This window comes from Raphanus sativus, chromosome 5 (genome assembly GCF_000801105.2).
Source record: "Raphanus sativus cultivar WK10039 chromosome 5, ASM80110v3, whole genome shotgun sequence".
Taxonomy (NCBI): domain Eukaryota; kingdom Viridiplantae; phylum Streptophyta; class Magnoliopsida; order Brassicales; family Brassicaceae; genus Raphanus; species Raphanus sativus.
In genome coordinates this window covers 1,435,637-1,461,285 of record NC_079515.1, presented here as the reverse complement: position 1 = coordinate 1,461,285, position 25,649 = coordinate 1,435,637, and the positions used below count along the sequence as shown (strand labels likewise).

The 25,649-nt window shown below is 32.4% G+C and overlaps 4 protein-coding genes and 1 long non-coding RNA gene across 7 annotated transcripts; 3 read left to right on the top strand and 2 right to left on the bottom strand.

The window, feature by feature from the left end:
• Nucleotides 1-687: 687 nt before the first annotated feature.
• Nucleotides 688-1,537, bottom strand: LOC130512415 (uncharacterized). Its single transcript, XR_008945947.1, has 2 exons — nucleotides 1,408-1,537; nucleotides 688-1,031 (listed from the first exon to the last, which is right to left on the bottom strand). It is a non-coding gene; the product is annotated as an uncharacterized LOC130512415 (long non-coding RNA).
• Nucleotides 1,538-2,909: 1,372 nt separating this feature from the next.
• LOC108861937 (phosphoenolpyruvate carboxylase kinase 2) lies at nucleotides 2,910-4,116 on the bottom strand. The gene is made up of 2 exons (XM_018635929.2): nucleotides 3,227-4,116; nucleotides 2,910-3,144 (listed from the first exon to the last, which is right to left on the bottom strand). Exons 1-2 carry the CDS (start codon nucleotides 4,029-4,031, stop codon nucleotides 3,101-3,103), a joined length of 849 nt encoding a protein of 282 aa, XP_018491431.2. The 5' UTR covers nucleotides 4,032-4,116; the 3' UTR covers nucleotides 2,910-3,100.
• Nucleotides 4,117-6,675: 2,559 nt separating this feature from the next.
• Nucleotides 6,676-10,362, top strand: LOC108861935 (probable low-specificity L-threonine aldolase 2). Of its 3 annotated transcripts, none has more exons than XR_008934523.1 (10): nucleotides 6,676-6,831; nucleotides 7,902-8,361; nucleotides 8,611-8,722; nucleotides 8,846-8,896; nucleotides 9,010-9,081; nucleotides 9,163-9,295; nucleotides 9,389-9,514; nucleotides 9,714-9,814; nucleotides 9,981-10,047; nucleotides 10,147-10,362. XR_008934523.1 is itself a non-coding variant. In XM_018635927.2 (10 exons), the coding sequence occupies exons 1-10, from the start codon at nucleotides 6,747-6,749 to the stop codon at nucleotides 10,180-10,182; spliced, it is 1,176 nt and encodes a 391-aa protein (XP_018491429.1). In that variant the 5' UTR covers nucleotides 6,677-6,746; the 3' UTR covers nucleotides 10,183-10,362. The 3 variants fall into 3 exon arrangements, 2 of the variants coding, with proteins under 2 accessions (XP_018491429.1, XP_018491430.1); XM_018635927.2 differs by having other exon boundaries at nucleotides 6,677-6,831; nucleotides 9,389-9,447; XM_018635928.2 differs by lacking the exon at nucleotides 6,676-6,831 and adding an exon at nucleotides 7,667-7,825 and having other exon boundaries at nucleotides 9,389-9,447.
• Nucleotides 10,363-13,331: 2,969 nt separating this feature from the next.
• On the top strand, nucleotides 13,332-14,596 carry LOC108861939 (protein LIGHT-DEPENDENT SHORT HYPOCOTYLS 2). The gene is made up of 2 exons (XM_018635932.2): nucleotides 13,332-13,554; nucleotides 13,742-14,596. The coding sequence occupies exon 2, from the start codon at nucleotides 13,744-13,746 to the stop codon at nucleotides 14,317-14,319; it is 576 nt and encodes a 191-aa protein (XP_018491434.1). The 5' UTR covers nucleotides 13,332-13,554; nucleotides 13,742-13,743; the 3' UTR covers nucleotides 14,320-14,596.
• Nucleotides 14,597-18,666: 4,070 nt separating this feature from the next.
• Nucleotides 18,667-20,594, top strand: LOC108861938 (uncharacterized). The gene is made up of 6 exons (XM_018635930.2): nucleotides 18,667-18,997; nucleotides 19,268-19,445; nucleotides 19,587-19,684; nucleotides 19,977-20,073; nucleotides 20,223-20,308; nucleotides 20,404-20,594. Exons 1-6 carry the CDS (start codon nucleotides 18,770-18,772, stop codon nucleotides 20,458-20,460), a joined length of 744 nt encoding a protein of 247 aa, XP_018491432.1. The 5' UTR covers nucleotides 18,667-18,769; the 3' UTR covers nucleotides 20,461-20,594.
• Nucleotides 20,595-25,649: the final 5,055 nt, after the last annotated feature.

The window sequence follows — 25,649 nt, the reverse complement described above, 5'->3', positions numbered from 1 at the left end:
GTGGATATGTGAACATTTGGTCTAGGTTGTTTTAAGTTGATAAATGCACAAACGTTCAGTAGTTAGGTAACAAGTCAGCACGTCAAGATCCTACAACCAGTACTTGTGCAGTAAACAATATGTATATGCAGCAACCAGTACTTTCTGTAATCATTTTATGTCCTGGATGAAGAAAGCCAACTAAGCCATTAAAAACACATGAACCAGTCAAGACCTGCATAGACTAAAAATAGAGATTTAGCTAAAGCTACATGTTGCAGAGTCAATGCCTGAAACCAATTTAATTAAGCAAGTTGGTATCTTTAAGAAACAACTTCACATGAAGTTACTTTACAGAAGAATTATATGAACTAGTCAAAGGCCTGCAAAGACAAATCAGACAACTATGACGAGGCAATGAAAAGCGTTCATAGCAGAGAGCTTGAGAAGCTACAGTGTCAAACTCAGCGTTCAATAATATGCGTCACAGATCTACATTTATAACTTTTTCATGTATCTTCTTTTCTTATCGTTGATTCTGATTCTTTAGAGGTTACTTGAGAGTTGAGATATTCGGATGTGGTTTGATAATGGAAACTGATGATCTTCTTGTTTGTCACTTTTTTGATTCAACATTGATCAATCATATCATATATGAAATGTATTATTGTAACCTCAGCGAAGAGGTTTAAACATAGTATATATAACTGATCCAAAAGCCAACACACATATTATTATCATAACTGAAAAAAAAACACTCTTTACTGAAGATTTGTAGGCATCAATGATAGACTTCTGCAAGAATAGGTAACTAACAATGTCTCATTTCAATGAAACATCCAAACACCAAACTACAATTATAACAGCAAAACAAAACAGCTACGACGGACTTTGGTTGTGTTAGGTACAATGCAGCAGCCTCAAGAGTAACCTGACCACAACAACCCCATTCTCCATTCCTGTGTTTCCAATAAGAAGATAGCCAGGTGTACACCATCGGAACATAACCTTCCTTGTTCCTACATCTCTCGATTATACACACATGACACAACCTGAAACAATATAGTAAATGTCGTCAGGTTACCAAACACACAAACAAAGCACATAAAATGTTTTAAAAGATTTTGAGAAAACGGAGAGAGGGGAAATAAGCTGTTGCCGGAACTGATTCAGAGAAACTCATATATATAACTCACAAAAGTGTGAAAATGGGTAAAATGGAACATAAAGATCTCTAACAATCTCACGACCGGACTCTGTTCTATTTTGTTTTCACACTATGTTAGCAAGTTACAAAATAAGCTTCGCATCATCAAATCAAGTAACAGAATCTTTCCCCCAAAACCGCTTTGACCAAAAAAAAGAAAAACATTTGAAAATCTGTTTCTACGTCAAAACAAGGTTGGACTGAGAAAAGGAACTGGAAACCTGATTTACGGTATCGGAGGAGGAGATCGAGTTGGGACTGGAGACATGATGAAGACGCTGCTGCTTATTTTGATGGCGTAAGATATTTTGTTTCTAAAGGATAGGATAGAGAGATTTGGTTTCTAAAGGATCTATGAGATTTGTTTTCCTTATGTGCAGAGGAGGATCCTATATATAGAGAGCGAGATTTGATTTCTAACGGATCTATTATGAGATTTGATTTCTAACGGATCTATTATGAGATTTTATTGCTAACGGCTCTATGAGATTTAATTGCTAACGGATCTATTTTCTTTTTTTTTCCTATTTCCAATTTCCTATTTTATTTACTTTCCAATTTCAATTTTTTTAAAAAAATTCGTGAATTAGAGTTTGTGTTCATCTGTAATAAAAATTATGTAGGTTTATTATGAGTGTAACGATTCTGGTGAGAGCTTACCATCATTTATTATGAATAAGATTATATCCAATATAAAATGCTATTATTTGATTGATTTTACTTGTTTTTTATTCTGAATTCGAAAATAGAATGTGTCATTGACTTAAAAGAACACCATGCATATGTTAGAATATATGGTATTCAATGTTGCCAAAAAATGGTATTCCTAAGAGCGTTGTTGCTTGTGAATTGTGTGATGCAATGTAGGCAGACCTTCCTCTTGTACAGCAAATAGCAATACATGTTTCAGTTAGAAGGCTTGGTAAGGTTGCTAATTCCAAAGCTTGGAGAACATTTTTACTCAAGAGATGATCAATCCATATATGTCAAATGGTTCATCACCTATCTTCTCTTATTCATTTCCTTTCCCTTTGGCTCCTGCAGATATGGGGTGTGTTAGGTAAAACTAATCCACATCTTCAAAAACTCTTTCAATTCTTTTCGTTTGTAAGATCCGAACATAGGGCTACTTTATTTGTTTGCCATATATTCAAATCTCATTCTTTCATTTGCTTTTTTTTTGGTCATGTTTTTTTTCAGGGGAGTTCAAATCGTGTTCAAAGTTGGCTTCGCATTGCTGAAGTTGAAGTATTGCCAATATGAGCTGGTGAGTGAAGTTTTACATAGGATCCAAGCCCTCAACCTCAACCATAACAATCCTTAGTTTGCTTGTTTAGTTGAAGATTGGAAAATTTTCCAATTTCAAATTTATGGGTGACAAATTTATATTAACTATAGTTACGTCATTTTGTAAACCAAACGTATTTTAGCATGAAAAACGGGCCTTACATTTGATACAGCTAGCCCATAGATTTTAAGTCTCTTAAATGGGCCCAACAAAAATCAATTTTTATCCAGAACGGGCTAACAATAATCTTGAATGATCCCTCAAATTTCGATGTAAATGACACCATCCATGATCTTTATTTCCTCAAAATCATTTTTATTCCGAATCGTAACAAAATATTTGCATGCTACTTTGTGTAATCCCGATGCTTACAAAATGTTTACGTAAAGTCATCTTACACGGGCCAACTATAACCCTCGTCATCAATCATGCATGGATCTCTCAAAAGTCATTTTATTCCGAAATCGTTACAAAATATTCTCAAGCTACACAGTCTCTAATGCCGAAGCCAAACCGTAGGATTATTAAAACACAGCTACGTACGTTTGACTACTCGAAACGGAGAGCACATATATACTCTTAACTCTAATCAAATCAAAGATCTATTCATATCGAAACCAGAGAGATTAATTGCTTTGTATGTTTCCCACGTTCATGATCCATGCATGGCCTACAATTTCCAAAATATTATTTTAAATAATTTTAAATATTATGAAATTTTGAAAACAGAGCAACAGAAAAAACGAACTTACGAAGAGCATCTTCTGCTGAAAATCTCCGGGAAACATCGCGACAAATCATTCTCCTCAACAGATCCTTAGCTTCTACCGATACAGATCCAAACACCTTCCGTGGAAACCTAAGATTCCCTCTCAGAATCGTCTCGAATATCTCCTCCGCCGTCTCTCCCTTAAACGGCGGCTCCCCAGCCAACATAGTGTATATCACAACACCAACGCTCCACACGTCCACCTTCTCGCCGTACCTCCTCCCCATCACAACCTCCGGCGCTAAATAGTACGGCGTCCCCACCACTCCCTCCGCCGTCTCCGTTTTCTCTCCGCCGAGCCACACCGCCGATCCGAAATCGCAGAGCTTAACGCCGCCGCTCCCGAGGTCGACCAGCACGTTGTCAGGCTTCACGTCGCGGTGAACCACGCCGCGGCGGTGGCAGTGAGCCACCGCGCGGAGGATCTTCTTCGCGTACGAGGCGGCTTCCGGTTCCGATAGCCTCCCTCCGGCGGCGGAGATCAGCCGATCGTAGATCGTCGTCGGCGGATCGACCAGCTCCATGACGATCGCGAGAGCGTCCTCCGTCTCGAAGAGGTCGTGGATCCTGACGATGTTCGGATGCGGCGGCAGCATCGCCATGATCCTCGGCTCCGTCGTTATGCACTCGCGGTCCAGAGCGTCGACGAGCACGCGCTTGTCGATCGTTTTGCACGCGTAGAATTGTTTCGTCGCGGGAGAGAAACAGCGAGTGATTGTTCCGAATCGGCCTCGGCCGATCTCCTCGCAGATCTGGTAACTGTTTCCGAGTTCGAATTCTCCGGTCATCGGAATATTCTTTTTTTAGTGATTCTCTTCGTATCTCTCTGCTGGTTTCGCGAGAGAGGAGAGGGTTGTTTATATAGAGGGAGAGAATCTGAATACTAAATGGAGTATATTCTGTTTACGGAGGTTAAACTGCATTCTGTTTTAAAACGTTAAGAGTCAAAAAGTCAAGTTTCTAGAGAAAAGCAAGCAAAGTAAATAACAGACTGTAGTTAACTAACGGCGACCTTAAACACCTCCACGAGTCATTTTTCTCTTTTCATTATAAAGTTTATCAAATTATTTATTGGAAAAATTGAAGTTAAAACCTCTACTGTGTGTGATTTGTATCAAATATTTGTTTATGGAATCTATATAAAATGATAATTCGACGAGTCAGATTACATGAGCAGAACGCAGAGAATCATCATGATCATCATGTCCTTTATTATAAAGAACCATCGGAAAAAAATAAACAAAAGTCGTATTCCTGATGTGATTATGCGAATATAGAAGTTAAGACAAGTAGTTTTCAGATAAAATTTGTGATAAGCTCAATAATAATTAAATGTCGATCCATTATAGAATGTGCATGTGGCATGTCTTTAGGACTGTAGCTAATAGTTGTGTTATTTGATTGAGTAAATCGTTATTTGTTTAACGCATTATTGGTCCATCTTCAAAAGGTTGGTAAGATTCCTGGTTTAGTAGAGTTTGATTACTTCTTCTTTGTGGTGGTGTGATTTGTGTCGTCTTCACGATTTCTTTAAGCATATAGGTTTGTCCACATTTTAGTAATGATATATCTAGATGTTGTATAAATATTTGTTAGGCCGATATATTTAACAATGTACTAGTAGAGATGATGGATGTGAAACAACATTATCGAGAGCACACACACACGTATAAATCATTTTCCTATTGGCTTTTATTATTTAATCAGAATGACTATCTAAACCGTATTATTTTTGTTTTTTTAACACATAACCGTATTATTTTTGTGAACATAACATTTTATACCATGATCAAGATAGTTGACTTTTCGATTAAAAATAGTTGACTAGTCAGTTAAACGAACGAATGTATTATGTAAATTTTTTTATTGTAATACATGGTCAAGTATACCTAACTAAAACAATGATATGCCTCAATTAAATAAGTTGATAGAGTTAATAGTGCAACTGTAGTCTCTTTTGATAACTCGAAAGAATATTCATTTTGCATTTGTTTTTGTTATTCCGGTACATCTATCCTTCATTCAAAATCATTCCAATATGAAATATTTAAAATAATAATGCCGTCATAGCATCACTAATCATAACATAATTAATTGATTGATAAACAAAAGAGATTACTAATACACTTGATTTGATAATTGGGTGACGTATGTAAACACTATATGATGTTGATCTCGTGCTAAAAACAACACTTGTCTTGATATAATTAGTAACTAGTTATGCAATCATCTTGATATAATATGAGATTAATTGATCGGGAGGATATGGATGCCGGCGTGCCGCCATTAGATTTTCCAAAACAGCTGACACATTCAATTTTAGTGACCAAAACCGTTCGCGATGGGCCTCGTTACATACTATTGGAATAATGATATGTTTTTTTTAATATATAACCTAGAAAACATCTTACATTAACATATTAAAGTATATAATTTTGTATATGCTTTAAAAGATTAAGATTAGCAAGATAACGGATCCAAGGCAAAGAATTAAGCGTCATACCTGCTCTAAACAGTAACAACACCATATCAACCCGAGATGTCACACCAGATATAATAGATCGGCAGCCGGTCCAGTTATGGTGAAGGCCGCCCAGGTGCGGACCTAGAAAATAATATAATATGTGGCACAATAAAAAAACATACATATAAAATTAAAATATTAAAGAATTTAATAAAATGGGCTTTATAAATTCTTTTAAAAAAAAATTATGTTACTCATTATATTTTTACATCTTACTTTAAATTAACCATACAAAGAAAAATAATATCATATTTTTATAATTAATTTTTATAATTGTAATTCTTCCTTTTAAGTAATGTTATAAATTTCATACTGCATATAATACTCACAACCTTTGTTCCTTTTATTTTTATTAATCTAAGTATTGAGAAATCAAAAAGTAATGGAAATAATTGTTAGAATGAAATTAGAATAAATTATATATTTTATTATAGAAAATTTAGTATTAAAAACAAAAAAGTTAATAAAAAAAAAAGAAAGAATAGTTTTATGTAGCAAAAACAAAAAAAAAGAAAAAAGGGGAAAATATTGTATGAAATGGTAAAAAAAGTGTGTAGAAATTTGAGATAACAAAAAAATAGTTTTAGGTAACAAAAAGAAAAAAAAAGAGGAAAGAAAGACATTTTATTTAAAAAACACAATTAAGAAGGGGTAAAGTAAAGAAGGCAGGGACGGGAATCGAACATGGAGTTAGGTGAGGGCAATGAAGCCACTTAAACCAAAAGAGCTAGGCATCTATTTCTGTACTACTGGAACACGAAATTTATATAATCAGTATGTGGCACGTGCCACACTCCCTTCCAAGGTGGGTCCGCCCCTGAGGCCGCCCCACTCAAGACTTGGCTTTATTATAAAAAAAAATCAATGATAAATTTAGCAGAAAAAAATTGTATAAAGGCTTGGGACTGCTTCCGTTGCGGGCTGGGTCTGGGGATCAACTACATGCAAAGCAAATGCCGCTTGGAATAAAGATTGGAAGATGTTGGGTTTGGCTTGGAGTTTCACGGGATCACCGATTTCAGCGCCTAAGCACGAATCCACAGTATCCGGCAATCCAGCACTTTGTAAGTTCACCTTCGATTGCTGAAGCACTCACGATTCGTTCAGTCATTTGTTGGACAGTGATGTTTGGGTTCCCTTTCATCAAAGTTTTCTCTGTAACATGATACTTATTAGAGCAATCACCAGCAACCATCAGAACAAAGAAATTATTTGAATCGTTGATGATATCCACGTGATCTCTTCTGCCTTTGCTAATATCTTTTTCTCATATCTCTCGAAAAGAAATAAATGGACAAACTGGCCAAGAGAACCATTTCATCTGATTTCTCTGTAATTGATTAGTAATAAGGTCACTTTTGGGCTTTGAATGAAATTTTCGTGCATAAAGAAAAAAAATTGTATATGCTGATATGATATTGTTGAAATGATTCTATTTTTTTTTTAACTGAGTAGTTCAGATAAAACTTTGACTGTTATGTTTATTCCATGCATACATAATAACCACATATTGGTTACTTGTTCTTTTAATGTATTTTTCCAAATAAGTTTTAATAGAAAACGTATTGAATTAACATATGAATAAAAACAAGAATCTAAAGTAATAATAATGAATACCATGACTTCTTTTACAAACCTAATATGATTGTTGGTTTGAAAACTAATTTAAACATTAATAATAGCATCACACTGTTGTTAAATAATTGGAAAGTTACAAAATTCTATACATTCGTGACGTAAGTACCAAAAAAGTATCCAACAAATATTTGTATAGCTTATATCTTTTACTTTTACATTAAATATTAAACAGAGAGGCACAACAAAAAAATAGTACGCAATAAGATAAAAGATTAGGCAGAAATGTTACTAACTTTACTTTACCAGTTTGTCATTATGCATCCAACATGTGTTTTGGTTGGACCGATCTTCTTTGTCCCAGATTCCCTGTCTTCATTCCGTAGTCGATTAGATCACTCACTCACTCTCCAACTTGAGCCACTAGCTCGAAAACACATGCATATACCTTAAACCTTATCATCTCTTCATCAAGAACAAAAAGTATATAGGCCTAACATCACAAAAATATTTATTGTTTCTGTTATTTATTTGAGTCGGTTCTAATTTTTGTTTTCAGGCATCAAGATGGTAACGCCAGTTATAAGAACCGTTGATCTCCGGTCCGACACGGTGACCAAGCCAACTGAGTCAATGCGTTCAGCTATGGCGAACGCGGAAGTAGACGACGACGTTTTGGGGAGCGATCCAACGGCAGTGCTTTTGGAAAGAGAGGTGGCTGAGATCGCAGGAAAAGAAGCGGCCATGTTTGTTCCGTCAGGGACAATGGGGAATCTGATAAGCGTTTTAGTCCATTGCGATGAGAGAGGGAGCGAAGTGATTCTTGGAGATGATTCTCACATTCATATTTATGAAAACGGTGGCGTTTCAAGCCTCGGTGGAGTGCACCCAAGAACGGTGAAGAATGAAGAGGATGGGACGATGGAGATTAGTTCTATTGAAGCTGCTATGAGGAGTCCCAAAGGAGATCTCCATTATCCGGTTACTAAGCTTATATGTCTTGAGAACACTCAAGCAAAGTAAGTTTTTCTTAGTATTATTAATTAAAGAACACAAAACCTAGTTTAATGTTTTGTGTGTGTTTAAGTGATATGAACTATTTGTAGCAGTTGTTCAAAAAAAAACTACATAATATAGGTGTAAAGGATTAGTTTTGGTTTCATTTTAGGAGATTTTGTTGGTTATTGCGGTCATGATTAGACTGTGGATCGGTATTTAACTGGAATTTAGACATTATGGTTTGATAGAACCGGAATTTGTTGATGCAGTTGTGGAGGTAAATGCTTACCTATAGAATATATAGACAAGGTTGGAGAGTTAGCCAAGAAACATGGATTGAAGCTTCACATTGATGGAGCTCGTATCTTCAACGCTTCTGTTGTTAGTATACAATCATTTCAATATATAATTCGTTAAATATATGTATTTTTCTTGAACTTTTTCACTCAAATGCCTGTGCCAACGTTTTGAAGTTTACGAGTCACCAAATTCAATCTTTAATAGGCACTCGGAGTACCAGTGAAGAGGATTGTTCAAGCCGCTGACTCTGTATCGGTATGTAACTTTATGGATTTTTTTCTTCTTCTCAACACATGATCTTGTAGTCTTTGTAAAAAATGTATTGAAAATACTGTTGAGCTCTAAACCGGTCACTTTGGTGCGGCTAGATTTGTTTGTCGAAAGGCATAGGTGCACCTGTCGGTTCGGTAATCGTGGGAAGCAAAAGTTTCATCACCAAAGTAAGTTGTAGCTGATGAGATTGAGATGCATGGTTAAATTGTAAATCCGGTTTAAGTACTAACTTGTTTAACTGCATGCAGGCAAGGTGGTTAAGGAAAACCTTGGGTGGAGGAATGAGACAGATAGGTGTGCTCTGTGCCGCCGCATTGGTGGCTCTCCGTGATAACGTCGCTAAGCTCGACGATGACCACAAGAAAGCCAAGATCTTGGCAGGTGATCATTGACCTGATTTTCGGTTTTATTAATTCTCAAAATTTAATGTGAGAGAGTATTAACCGATTTTTTTTTGGTTTCCTACGTTACCAGAAGGACTGAACCGGATTGAACGGTTAAGAGTGAACGTCGCGGCAGTGGAAACCAACATCGTAAGTGTACAAAATGAATGGAAAATTAATTCACGATTCGGAATAATACCAAGACATATAGGTTTATGTAAGTATAACTAGTTGCATAGTAAATTGATTAGTTTTATTCTGCGTTATTTTCGAAACTAGGCATGTATATCATATATACACCAGACTTACAAGTTACAAATGAACATAGAATGTATTCATTGTAATTTAAATTTGAAGCCGAATGTTTTAAGTTTTTTTTTTTGCGTGCTCGTTATAATACAAAGCTTTATTGGCAGATATACGTAGATCTACCAAAAGATCCCAAGTTTGGAGCTGAAGACGCATGTAAGAGTTTGGAAGTTCTAGGTGTGCTTGTCATACCTCAAACTACATTCAGGTACACAATTATAATTTGTATCTACTTGTTGGTTCGACTATTGTTTTGGTTTGTCTGAGTCTGTTTATATTTCAATTCTCTGTTCAAAAAAGCAATGTGTAAAATAACATTTTTTTCCTAAGAAATGGTGAATAACTTTGAGTTTGTTCTGTGTGTATATATACAGAATCAGGATTGTTCTGCACCACCAAATCTCAGATAGCGACTTGGAATATGCGCTCTCTTGTTTTGAGGTAGTTTGTTTTCAAATTTCTGTTATGTTTCGATATATTTCATTTCTATGCCACGCTTTGTAATTCTCTGACTAATTGCTTCTAATCCATTTTTTCCAGAAACTGTTTAGCTCGGTGCCAGAAGAGAAGGTTTGATTTGAAGTTATTCACGTGTTGGACTATGTCATAGTACTTGAATCTATTTTCTTGCTTTACAAATTGAAATAGTTTGGTCAAGCAATAGACAACTATCTTTATTATAATCCAAGTTATTGAACAATTTATGAAGTAAACTACTTTTACCTCGTTCTCTAATAAATTCGAAATGTTAAGATTGATGATGAAATACTGAATTATGTCATTAACAAGTAACAACAAGTAACAACAAGAACAAAAAGTTGTCACTTTATATTAATTGGTCCACCATGTCTTCACGAGCATCTCCGGAAACATCTTCTAGATAAAATAGTAATTATAGACAAATAATTAAATTGGATAAATTAAATACGTTTTCTTTCCTTGTTGTAAAAACAAGTTTTTGATTGAAAACAAAGAATGAAAAGGTTTTCTTTACAAAAAACGTGATGTCAATATCAAATCATTCTTCTACTAGATTTTGCTAGTAAGCCAACCCTAATATATGTGTATTTATCTTTAATTTCCTATAATTTAATTTTTTCAATATGCAGACAAGAACGAGGAGTTTTTGAAAAGAAAAAAAAACTTCATTGTGGTTACAAAAAAAAGAAAAAAAACCTCATTGATTAATAGTGACCAAAGCACAGGGGATCAAAACAGAATTACAGAGGAACAGACAATTCAAATCATATATACAAAAGGAAAGACGTAACCAAAATATGTCTTAACCATGATGGGAAACCTTTTGTAATGTATGATTGAAAGCGATCCTCCATGATCAATGCACCAACAATTGACTGGCGATGATGAAACTGAACTTTCCAGTCCAAAAAATTATGGAGCCTCGTTAAAAACTTGGTTGAGTAGAATTTAAGAGATGGCCTATCCATGAAAAATAGCTCATAGCTAGACACTAATAGTTTTGTTTTGATAATTGAATATATATATATATATATAGTTCTATAATATGTAGCCAAATTTTTTGTTTTCTGGTACCTCAATTGAAATAGAAAGTTATTGGGAAATTCAGTCAAGTAAGTGAATCATATCATCATCTATTAATGCTTTTGTTATGTCATTTTCAGAAGTACGTTCTTCGATTTCTGTAGCTTCTATACAAAAACATTAATGCAAAAACATTTTACTATTAGTTAACACGTTGGTAATAGTCATATTTGCGTTTCATTTTCTGGTTGAATGAAAATAGTAACCATGATTTCATGATTGAAAATAAGTTATTAAACCAGTCTTTTCTAAAAATATGTATAGAATAAGTAAACAATTATAGGTTCGGTATATATATACTTGTTATATGTTTAGTAACTGTAACATCCCGAGATCGAAATGTGATATATAGAAAAGATTAATATAATTTTTTTTTTTTAGAAAAAATTAATATAATTGATTTGACTACGTATGTGATATCAAAGCTAATTAGATGTAGGTGGTGGAATGTTATAAGTGATATCAGAGCTAGTTAGTCATTTTGGTTCTGATTTGAGAGGTGCTTGAGGCTTGTTGTGAGGTGTAATGAAGACGTTGCGTTCTTCGAAAGGGGTGAACTGTAATATCCCGAATTATGATATATGGAAAGATTTAATAGAATTGATTTGACTATCTATGTTATCAAATTTTATTTATTTTTTCTGTTACACATCCGTTTAAAACTTCATAACTAAACGTGTTTAGACTGAAATAGTGAAAAAATAGGTAGAAAAATAGTTCGCGATACTGTGCGAGTGAAATCAAAACACGGAAAAAATCCATGTGGTTATTGTAGAGTCAGTAAATAATGTTTCCAAATATACAAAAAAAATAATGGACCGACCGTCAGATCGGATGTAATCCATAGACCGAGTAAGCATGTACCTTTGTGAAACTATATATTTCGAGTGTTTTAATATGCTCATATGTGTAAAATTAATTACCAATCAAATAAAGCATGCAAAAGAATAGGACTATAGAAGTAATATAAATATATAAAGTTAGTTGTATTAACCACTAAATTAATTGTTGTAGAAAAATGTAATTTTTTCATTTCAGAAATAAATGTGAAAGATAAGAAATATAAACAATTATTCCACATGTGAACTTTGGTCCGGAATCAATTAATAAAAAGTATTGAAAATATGGACATAAGAAAATCAAGAAAAGATTTGTGTCTCTCTTCTTCAGTTGACCGACCCATTGGTTTCCTTCTCTCTCTTACCTGTCGAGTTATCTTTTTACACACTGTGTAACACTAGGTCCTCTTCGCTTATTTATTTGAACTGAAAAAGTCATCCTCTCTTTTTTTTTTGTAACACTTAAAGTCCTCGTCTCTTATTTCTCTTCCTTTTGTGTCTTGAATGGAAAATTTATGATCTCTGATGAGTGATGACCAGTCTCCCGACTTACGTTTATTTCTCTCTCTCTAAATGAGCCAGTGATGTTTATGCAATTTATATATATGGATAGGGGTGGACACTTTACCCATGTCCGAACCTAACCCTAACTCGACTCAAAAAAGCCGAAAAAAACCTGAACTGAAACAGCAAAATACCCGAATGAATATTCATTTAAGAGAGATTTGATATCCGAACCCGAACGGTAATATCAGAAACCGTTCCGAAAATAACCGGACATATATATATTTACCCTTATATTTTTAGTTTACATATCTCATCTTATTTAAAATATTTATTTTGATATTACACATACTTTAAAATTATATAATATACATATAATTACAGAGAAAATGATTTGATACTCACTTAAAATGCATGTTATCTTTTTATTTCGTGTACTAATAAAAGTTACATCCAAATTCTAAAAACAATAGCCAAATTGATGTCTATTTATTTTGAAATATTAGCTCCAAATCTATTAATCATTCAGTCGATTAAAAATTAAACAAAATCAGTTAATAGAAAGCTAAATCTTCAAATACAAAAAACTTAAATATTTTTTTTTTTTCTTTCAAAATCTAAATATCCAAACCCGATCCGGAATAAGCAAACACAAACAAAAGATATTCGAACCCGATCTAAAGTATAGAAATATCTACCGAATAAGTTCTATACCTCTATATCGAAATACCCATAAATCTGAAATACCAAACCCGAACGGATATCCAAATTCCCAATCCTATATATAGACAAATGTGAATGCATTGCTATTCATCTTCTCTCTGTATGGTAGAAAAAAGCAAAAAAACATAAAACAATAGTAGAAAAAGAATAAATAAGGAAAAGAAAAAAAGCTTTTTCTCTCTCTTTTCCACTTATCTCTCATCTTCAAAAGAAGAAAGATAAATATCTCTTCATTAGGTTGCTCCTCTTTGCCTCACCATTTCTGCACAACATCCACTATCACCATCATTTGCACCATCTACCTCACTAGTACAAGGAGGTATCCAAGTCCTCTCTCTTCTCCTTTTTTAATTATTATTTTGTGATTAGTGAACTAAGAGGTTAGATCCATCCACTCATATTAATTACGAAATACTAAAAACCTAATTTCTGATTCTCTAAATCTTTCAAAATCCAGAAAAAAAAATAAATCTCTCCAACCCTAGTTTATATATTTTCTTTTAAAGCTATGGATTTGATCTCTCAAAACCCTAACACAACTCTCACGACACAACATGCTTCTTCTCCACCTTCCCCTAGCCGATACGAGAACCAAAAACGCCGCGATTGGAACACTTTCTGTCAATACCTAAGAAACCATCGTCCACCGCTCTCTCCACCGTCTTGCAGCGGCGCACATGTTCTCGAGTTTTTGCGTTACCTTGACCAGTTCGGGAAAACCAAAGTCCACCACCAAAACTGCGCCTTCTTTGGGCTCCCAAACCCCCCGGCTCCATGTCCTTGTCCTCTCCGACAAGCGTGGGGCTCACTTGACGCTCTTATCGGTCGTCTCCGTGCCGCCTACGAGGAGAACGGTGGAGACCCTGAGACTAGCCCTTTTGGCTCACGTTCAGTCAGGGTTTTCCTCCGGGAGGTTAGAGATTTTCAGGCTAAATCACGTGGCGTTAGCTACGAGAAGAAGAGGAAAAGGGTCAACAACAAACAAATAACTCAATCGCCTTCGCAGCCGCCTCTACCGCCGCAGCCCCAACAAAACCAGCAAGGTCAATCTATGATGGCTAATTACCATCACGGTGCAACTTGAGGATACCGTACAGCTTTGGTAGATGTACGTATGCTCGTATCTATCTATTTATATCTACCAACCTTTGTATTTGCGTAATGATATATCCCAACTTTACTCCATCCACCGTCTTCCACTGTTTCTTGGACTAGTGTTTAGTCCTTTTTCTAATAAATGGAACCAAATTGGATTGTATTGTATTTCGTCTTGTTTTTTTTTTTGAAACACTTTTTTGAAACAATTTGTATTTGGTCTTGTATCGTTTAAACTTAGCTTATGAGTATTTTCATTAAAGACATCTTCGTGAGAATGATCCAAAGCTAGCTTGAGAATGATTTTGATACGTTATTTTTATATACTAAGAGTCTAGACCCCTTAGCTGTTGTTTTTTTTCGATTTAAGGGGATGAAGTGATATAAAAAAAGTGATATCAAATGACGACTTTGGTTAGGTCATATATATATATATATATATATATATATATTACAACGATAACTATACTGCACGTTTTGATAATTTTTTTAAATAAATAGTAGTCATAGACTCTTAGAGTTTAATTTATACTATGCATGAACATACGCATAAGATTCGATTTCTATCTCTTAAACGTAAAGTTGAATGTACCGTTATTTTCCTGATAACGAAAAACTGCACCAAATGTTGTAAGAAGAAGTAGGAAACGGGCTACTTTTCATTTTAATGCTAACTAGATCATGACCCGCTCGACCGAGCGGGAGTCATTTTTTTTTTATCTTTGTTTTTATTAAATGTTATACATGATCGCCAATGTGTATTAATATAAAATTTTGATAAATAACAATGTGTACTAATGTGTTTAAGTAAGCAATGTGTTTAATTATTAAATTTGATTTTTAAATTTTATAATAACGTAAAGTAGATTTTTTCTATATTATTTAAAATATATAGTGCTATATATTTTGTATTTTCAACATTTATCATACAAAACTTACATTTGGGTATTATTTATATGAAAATATGTGTAACATAATATATTTATATATTATATAAACATATGCACACCCGTACGGGTTTTATTTTTAAAATGTATTCTATATTGTTTAGTTTTATGTAGTATCGAGTTTGTATAATTCAATTTTGTGTTTAAAGAACAATATCAAAACTGTCTTTCGTATGTAAAAATAACATTTTGCAAGCACGAGTTGTGTCTTTTTACTGTAACACAAAATTTTATATAAAACTTATGTTTTTTGTACATTACGAAATTTAATTTTTAAAATAATTATTACGTAATTTCAAAGCGAATTTTATCTCTTAGGTCTAATATATTTTGTGTGTAATGGTTCAAAGCAATTTCGATATATATTATATTTCAGTTTGGATTGTTTTTAGTATTATTGTATAAGTATAATACTATACAATATTACTATATTCTATACAATATATGAAGCTATGTGTTATTTGTTTTAGAAAGTAGATTAGGCCCAACGTAGTTATAAGAATAGTCATATCTTTATGTATGTGTCTATGACTTATCTACCTAATGTTATCCGTACTAATAAAATTAATATGACCAATGAAAATATACTGATCAATTTAAAATGAATTGTATAGGGTAATTATAGAACGATTAATATTTTTTAGTATTCTTAGTATATATCTTATTTAAATCGACATGTAATAAATGTAAAAATCATATATAGAATATGGACAAAAAGAAGAATTGTATTTAAGAAAATACATCAATGCAAAGTTAGACTATGGTACGTATTATATATAAAGAATGAGACATTTAATTTAAATATACGAAGTTCACTTTTAATGCAAAGTTAGACTATGGTACGTATTATATATAAATAATAGAAGAAGTTGTAATGTTCCTGTTTTAATAAGATAGATATATATTACCTAACCTACTTACGGGTCTTATTTAACTTCTAAAACTTAAACATGAATCATGAGGCCTTATTTTACCTTTGTTATATGGTACTCACGTCTCACAGTCATCTATCTGTTCATATAAATTACAATAAAAACTTTCTGTTCTTTTATACTGCGGTCTAGTATCCATTTACTGAGGACTTATACTTATTACATATTATCGTATACGACTAATTAACGAGATAAATAATTTGGCTAACATACATACACTCATTGGCGTTTGAACCTGTTCTAGAACTAATCGAGAGCTCTTGGCCTAGTGGTAATAAAATTCCAGCTGGAGTGTCCGCCCTGAGTTCGAGTCGCCTTGTTGGCCACCTTCCTGTCTATAACCGTGCGTGCCCGGATGGAGGATTTAGTGGGAATTAGTCTGAGCTTACCGCTTACGAATCCCCACGGTTATCAAAAAAAAAAAGAAAAAAAAAAAAAAAAACCTGTTTTAGAACTCTGATGCAAGTATAGAGAACTACCGAGTTGGATATACAGTAAGTGTAGATATAACTTGATAACAATTTTATACGAAAAATATAGAATGGATGTTTCAGTTCTTAGCCTTTTCGTGGCCATTATATACATATATAAATATATAAATGGTTCCAAACAATTTTACGTACTCATATGTGCATTCTGTTACCTTTTTGTTTGATTTGAAATTCACTTAACATGAGTGTATGAGAGAATGTTGCACAAAATATAGGTTTTAAAGGAAACCTAAAGACGATCTATATATTATTACAAAAAGACAAAATAAGATCATATTGTCAATTATTGAAGACAGCTAATCTTGTGACAAAAAATTCTTATTAGCCGACCTTGGATTTGACACTTTTAGAATATTTTTGAAAACTATATTCCTAATAGTTCATGAGTGTTTCTGCTAAAATTATAATAATTCGTGTTACTATGCCCAATTTTATTAATATCAGATTCTTTTTAATATTTTTCCTCATTGACATATTTCTTTAAAAGCCAATTCATAAAAAAATTTGTTGTTCTATAATTCCTTTTGGTGATATGTGACCATTTCGAAAATTTTCATTTATTTTTAAAAATATTGTTTGCTAACTGCGTATTTGTGAAAATAATAGCTAGTCTTATATGGTTGAATCGCTCATATTGCACTAGTGATCTGAAAACAAACACGGCTCAAACCGTCTTTAGTCGAGCATCTAATTAATGAAATGTATAGGGAAATTATAGCTTCTGCTCAAGCATTATCAAATATTTAGAAATGCTACTAGTTAAATTGTAATTGTATTTGAATTTCCGAATTCGGCTTTGAACTTGCAAACTGCAACGACAACAACGAACTGGAAAATTACGAGACAATATTTATAAATTGAATTAATTACCAAACACGTTGTCTTATCATGTTTTCTTTCACTCTTAACAATCAATCGAACGGTCAAGACCAAAAGGGTGAGGAAGGTATAACCTGCTTGCGTCACGTGTGTATCTCTGACATTAGTAAAAGCTTCGTAGAATAGTCGAGCCATCAGAGTTATATTTATAGACTCGTTAACGCGAGATTGTCTATATAGCTATCGAAACCACATGGACGAATGAAATTTATGCTTCCGTACGAGGTAGGGTTTGTAGTGTAAGCAAATAGCATTGAATGAAAATTATTATTTTTGCTTTATTTGGCAAAACCTGTGGATTTTTCCATGGAGGGGCCACGACTTAATAGTGTTCTAGATCCACTTGCATTTTTTTTTTACTATAACTTGCACATTTTTTAAAAAAATTCAGTGTCTTGCACATGTGTACAGAATCAGTCCGTATATAAATAAATACTATATATAGTACTTCAATTAAATGCCACTACGATTTTGGATTGTTGACCATATTTTCTCTGGTGGTCTTTTCCGAATTTGTGGGTAAAAAAACCAAAAAGAAACATGATTGGTAAAAAATCGAATTTGAAATTAGCATTGGCGAATATGGCTTATATTGGTAAAAATGGTATTGATAAACAATATTATGCATCCTAAGAGTATTAGTATCAACTATCAAGTGAGTTATTTTTGTGCAAGTCTCTTAGCCATATAATATTAAAAGAATTAAATCATAGAACAAATAAAATAATACTAAACCAATTATAATGTCTCCTTCTTTAAGAGTTTCTCATGTTATTCCATACTCAACCAAGAGAATCTCTTGTTTCTCTTGTTTTCCTTTTTCACCTTTTCATTTTTTTTTTTCAAAATTATGGAAGACTATTAGAAACCACAAGCTATATAAAGCATATATAGATCATAGAACACAACAGAACCAGGTTTAAACCGGTTTATTTACTTACTCCACTAATGGTCTTCGATTTGTGAAGAAACTAATGGGCGCGGCCCATATATTTAAGCCCATCTCCAGAATTTTCTAATTGGAAGCATTATAACATGTGGAAGAGAAATTTAGAAAAAACAAACTTTTTTTTTTTTTTTTTTTTTTTGCTAAAATTTGGAAGAACAAACTTGCGTCGATCCTCTCTTGTCTGAAAACTTTTCTGTGCTGCGATTCATCGGCGTTTTCTTTACCCTCGACGATCTCTCCGATGTCAATCCCACCGTCTTCAGCTTCTTCTTCATCATCATCATCTTCAGCCTCTCAGTACACATACACTTCGAATTCGTACTACTCCGCTCCCTACCAGCCTCCACAGCCCTTCGTGGCGCCGTCGCCTGCTCCACCACCACCTCCGGTTGCTACCATTCCCGGAGCGACGGTCTATCCTCAGCCTATTGGCCCCGTTCCCGCCGTATACTCTTACCCTCAGTACCAGGTTAGTAGGGATTTTCGAAATTCGCACGATTGCTAGCGTTTTGAGATTCGAATTAGGGTTTTTTTTTGAATTCCATCTGATTTGACTTTAGTTTGGTTGTTATTTTTGGTTGAGATAGCAGCTCCCTTTAATGATTGTGTGATGCTTGTTACAAAAGCTTGGCTCTTGATGTACGAATCTACAGTTAAAGCTTTGATCTTTGGTTTTGGTTTGATTTGTGAAATTCATGCTTAAGGTTGTTTGGTTTGGTTGTGTTGTGTGTATTGGCAGGCGCATCAGTTGTTCCAGAGAGATGCACAAACTATCACACCAGAAGCGCTTGAGAATGTAAAAGCTGCTTTGGCTAGTAGCGAAACAGAACACAAAGCGGAAACTAAGAAGAGAGCTATTCCTCGTAAAGCTGCTGGGCAGTCTTGGGAGGATCCTACTCTTGCAGAGTGGCCTGAAAGTAAGCACCTGCACCTGTTCTTTGATTGTTCTTTTAGTTTGAAGATTGTATCAGAGTTGTTTAGAGATAGGTTTTGGATGTTCTTTGCTCTTTTTTGTTAGAATTGATTTCTTACTACTCTCTGTGTTCCTCATTTGGCAGATGACTATCGCTTGTTTTGTGGTGATCTTGGGAATGAAGTAAATGATGATGTTCTTTCCAAGGCATTTGCTCGATTCCCCACCTTCAATATGGCCAAGGTAACTGTGCATATCTCTCGCTTCCTTTTCTGTGATGATTCTTCTTTGATTTCGTATGAATATATATTGGGATAGAAGTCATTTGATAGCAGTAATTTTTATTTCCCCTAGTTGGTTGGACTGCTAAGAACGTCAACTGTGATGCATTTGTGATTTGTACAGAACGTAATCGACCTTAGATATAGGGATCATGACTACTTAATTCACAAAGAGAAGTATTCAGTGCGAGTTTTTTTTTTTTTGCATGGTTAAAAGCTTTTACAGAACATAAGAATCTAATCTACCATGACAGGTCATCAGAGATAAGCGGACTGGTAAAACCAAGGGTTATGGGTTTGTGAGTTTCTTAAATCCTGCGGATCTTGCTGCAGCCCTAAAAGAAATGAATGGTAAGCATCTGGTTTTAGTATCTGTTCGAGATCTTGCTTCATCTTGATATCTTATTTCACAGTTTTTTTTTCTTTTTATATGATTCTGTTTAGTAATCACTGCTACTGGAAAATGTATTGAAGTCAATTGATTTTCTGTGAATACACAGGCAAGTATGTTGGGAACCGTCCAATAAAATTAAGAAAGAGCAGCTGGAAAGAGAGAACTGATCAGGAAGCTGCAGAAAGACAAAAGGTAAGTCTCTTGAAATAGCAAACGATTTTTTTTTATATGAGCAACTTGATTCTTGATTTTAAACATGATTGTTCTCTTTTTCGATGTAAATGCAGCACCACAGCAATAAGAAGCAAAAGACAGTGAAGAAGAAGAGCGTACTCCACAAGTGAACAATCAAATCGCATTCTGTTTACATGCCAAGAAAAAAGAACAGGGTGTCTTTGAATTTTATCTTTGATATTAACAACCAATTGAGTTGGAATTCAGACTATCAGAAATAAAATTACTTGAATTTATTTCTTTAGTTATTTGAGTATTTGTATGTTGTGAGCAACTGTTATTTTTGGTCTGTTCTACAATTTGGTTTTGTTCAACCAAACCAAATTTAGCAAAGCGTATTTAAAATTAAAGAGTTGATTGAAAAACTTTAGATGTTCAAAAATTATATATAAGTTAAATTTAAGATCGTATTATATAATTTTGATATAACATTGATTTAATTTATTTTTTCAATATTCTAAACATAATATAAATAAAAATGAATAATTTATCATATATCTGTAACTATATAAGAAGCTCACTTTTCTTGCTAAAGTATATAAAGAATAACAAAGTAATTACCAAAATTATGAAGAGGACACATTCTCAGAAGATGTCTTAGAGCATAATTAATAGGAGAGATCCATTTGAGACTCAACAATTATTTGACATTTTCGAGTAAGAAAATCTCTTATATTTATTATTTAGAAAATGTTTCTTAGTTAAAATATAAGAAACATATTTTATATTAGACTAAGAACCCTATCCTAAGAGATCCTATTGATCATAGTTTTAGCACCCATTGCGACGAGTTTGTGAAAACTAGTAGCATAATCGTTTATAGTCTGCTCACAGTCATACATCCGCATCTTAAAATGTGTGTCTCTGGTTTTTTTTTTTTGGGCAAATGTGTCTCTGGTTATTTTCATAGATAAATAGAACCTCGATGGAGACATCATAGATTGCATCTACTTTAATCATATGTTTCTTCAGAATCATGAAATTCAAGTATACTTAGCTCCACTTCAATTCATAATACGTTAAGAACCTTAAGTTATTTATTTTAATGTTAGTTACAAAGTTCTTTATTTACGTTTGTTTAAATAATAAGTTTTTTAATTTTTTTTAAAAAATAACTCTCTAACATATATAGTCTAAAATATTATTTTTTCCGTTTCATTTTAATTGTCGTTCTAGGTTCATGCACACGGATTAAGAAAAACATATTATTTTATATACTTTTAATATAAAAACACAATTACCTATACACCTAACTAAAAATAAATTGGAAAATCTTATTAATAATTTTTGTATTAAAATTGTAAAATAACAGTTATTTTGAAGCAAAACTTTTTACATACACCGAAAATTAAACTAAAACGAATAGAGTATTAATATTTTTTAAACAATAATATGATACACCAAAAAAATATATTTTAGATATGATAAAAATAAAGATGGTAGAATAACACAATATTCTAAAATAAAAATTCCAATACAAAATCATCGAAGAAGACAAAGAAAGTAATAAGTATACATTATCTTTTTATAATAATATACTATATCTAGCGAATATATACCAGGAAGAAAAAAACATCAGATCATATGTAAACTAAATTGTATATAAAAGTTAATACTTATTTATCGGCACCCACTATTCGCAACACATAAATTCACCAAACACATTTAAAATTAGAATGTGAGGGTATAAAAAAAACTTTAAATATATAAAACTTAATATACAAACTAATTTCAAAATTTTGTCGCATAATGGATTTGAATTCAATTTTAATATTATAAAAATATAAGCATAATAAAATTAAAATATGAGAAAATTATAAAAACAATATAAATAAAAAGGAATGATTTAATGCAAGTTACATAGAATTATGCAACTTTAGATATAAAAAGAAACTTTAGATATATAAAAATTGCATACAAGTTAATTTCTAGATTTGTTGCATAATTTTATATAACATGGATTTGAGTTCAATTTTAATATTATAAACAAAAAAATATAAGCATAATAAAAGCAAAAAATTAGCAAAGTATAAAACAATATAAATAAAAAGGAACAATTTAACATAAGTTAGGAGATTGTAATATATAACACTTGATATAAAAGTTCCTCTTTATTGTTTTTATTATTATGTTTGCTTTAAATAAGTTTAATTATTACTATCTTCATTTATTTTCAACATGCCGCCAAGCAACAACATTTTACTACCAGCTCATCTAGAAAAAAACTATCCTAATCAGAAATCTATAAAATTGAATGAAGGATCATGTTTCTGGAAATTGGTGGCTCTGTCTGGGCGTCGATGTTGAACCAGTAGAGTATTGGTCGGAGAAGATTTTCACGCTCTTGTCGGATCATGCAACTATGGTTCATTGGGGCGGAGAAGTTCGATATGCAAACAGTTCGGGCATGAATACTGTAACCCAAATGGGTTCAGAACGGACTGTTTACTTTTGCAATCTAAAAGTGGCTCAAGACAGCTATACTCTACCACCAGTTACAGAGTTCAATTTGAAAATAACCAACCCAAAAAATTATTCAATTACAAAACGGAACAGCAAAGATTGTGGCCTAGATTTCTACTTTGGTGGACCTGGACCTCAGGCATTCAGGAGTTACCCTGGGGTAACTACCTTATAATCTTTCATGTGTTTTATTTTTATTTTGTTTATATAGTTAAATTTTAATAAATATATGTAACTTTACTTCGAAAAACAACGCAGTATTTGGAAAACACCAAATTGTTTACTAAAACTAAACTTCAGTCCATTATTAGCATGGATGATATAATTAAGAATAAAACATGATGCTAATATTTTAGATCTTGAATATATATATATATATATATATATATATATATATATATATATATAATACATAACTAATACTATCATGGTCTTTGAAAATGTCAAACTTGCATGATTCAATTTTATTTTACTATAAATTACTTTTTCAGTTATGCCATTCAAACATTATTTTAGAAAAATCGTCTGAATAGTGACTTTTAATGATATTAAATTAAAATACTAGTAATCTTTTTTAAACAATATACTATGGGACGGACACCAAAAAATCTTTTAGATATGATAAAAAATAAAGATGATATTAGTTGGCAATTTTGGGATGCTAATATACACGATATTCTGAAAGGACAATTCCAATACAAAATCATCGAAGAAGAACACGAAGAAAGAATTAAGTATACATAATCTTTTTATAATAATATACTAGATAAGCTAATATAAACCAGGCAGAAAAAACTTTAGATCATATGTAAACCAAATTGTATATAAAAGTTAAATATTTATTTATTCAGTACACGCTGCGGTATGCGTAACGCAGAAATTTACCAAGATTTTATCGCATAATACATTTGAATTTAATTTTAGTATTATAAACAAAAAATATAAGCATAATAAAAGTAAAATATGAGCAAAGTATAAAAACTATATAAATAAAAAGGAACAATTTATTGTAAGTTACATAAATTATGCAACTTTAGATATAAACAGAAACTTTAGATATATAAAACTTACATACAAATTAATTTCAAGATTTGTTGCATAATTTTATATAACATGGATTTGAAGTAAATTTTAATGTTATACACAAAAAAATATAAGCATAACAAAAGTAAAAAATGAGCAAAGTATAAAAAAAAATAAAAAGGAACAATTTAATGTAAGTTAGGAAATTGTAATGCATAACACTTGATATAAAAGTTTCTCTTTCTTGTTTTTATTTTTATGTTTGCTTTAAATAAGTCTAATTATTACTATCTTCATTTATTTTCAACATGCCTAATCAAATCAAATATTACAGTATACGGTTGCGTACAAAGAATATCAACAAAAATTATATGGGACAAGAGGTATGCTTAATGTGTGGAACCCGATAGTTGAGTCGCCCGACGACTTTAGCCTAGCCCAGATTTGGCTAGCTTCGGGCTCATACGAAACTTCGTCAATACGATTGAAGCGGGCTGGCATGAACCGGCTTAATTATAGTGTTCGAAATAATAATATAATGCCTTAGCTAATGTTTAAAACTACTTTTTTTTTTCAAATCAGATTTTCCCGAAGATATATCATGACCATCAGCCTAGACTATTCACGTTTTGGACGGTAACTCATCATCCTATTAGTTTTATATTTTCAATCATATAATATTATTTATATCATAATAACAATATTATGGAATAAAAGTTAACAAGTAATACAACATTTTTGCAGAGAGATGCATACAATCTAACAGGGTTTTACAGCAACCGCTGTGTTGGTTTTGTACAGACTAGCAATACTATAGCCTTAGAGGCGGCTATCACGCGTACATCCACTCATGGAGGCGCCCAATTTGCGATAACCATTAATATATGAAAGGTTAGAAAATGAATTTCTACATGTTTTGTCATAGTTATTATTGATGATTGGCTATATTTTAGCTCATTAGATGATTTTCTTGTAATCTAACGTTTAAAATATAGTTAGTATCTGAGAACAAAGAATATTCGTAAGTAATATATTTTTAACCTTTTTTGAGAACGATCGATTACACCATAAATTTTATCAGTAGCTTGTTATTAGAAGAAAAAAATAGAAAACTCATAGAAATCCCAATATTTGCAAAAAGAAATTATGCTAGTTACTGTTCTTTCAATATTTGCTTTAAATAAAATATTATTTTATTATATATCTGTTGCATTCACTACAAATTGAAATGTATACAAAATATAGAAATGCAACCCTTGAATCATATGTCACCCTACCTGTTGTAACAACAACAACGAACAGGACCTTTGGGATCTATTTTTACACAATCTCCATCTACATACCCCTTTGAATTGCAGTCAACAAAACACATATACGGTGTGTATACACCGTCCGCACACTGTGTATGAGAACAATATGGATATATGATTTTCATCTCTCTACCTACCCAAAACCACAAAAATATTAAAACAAAAATAAAATCATATATATAGAAAATGATGGCTTTTTGTCGAAGGTTTTGAATACATATCATTATACATATGCATCATCATCAGTTTTCATTCATTGCTTTTGAATAATCATATAACAAAACAAAAAATAAATTATACCTGAGGCAGAAACTATGTTTTTGGACAAAAAAATTGTTAATATAGCTAAGAGAAAAAAGATCATAACTTTATTTGTGAAATTCATAATTTGGTTTGTATTTTGTCACTGTTAAGAATAAATGATGATGCTAATATTTTAGATCTCAAAGAAATACACACATATATATATATATATATATATATATATATAATACATAACTATT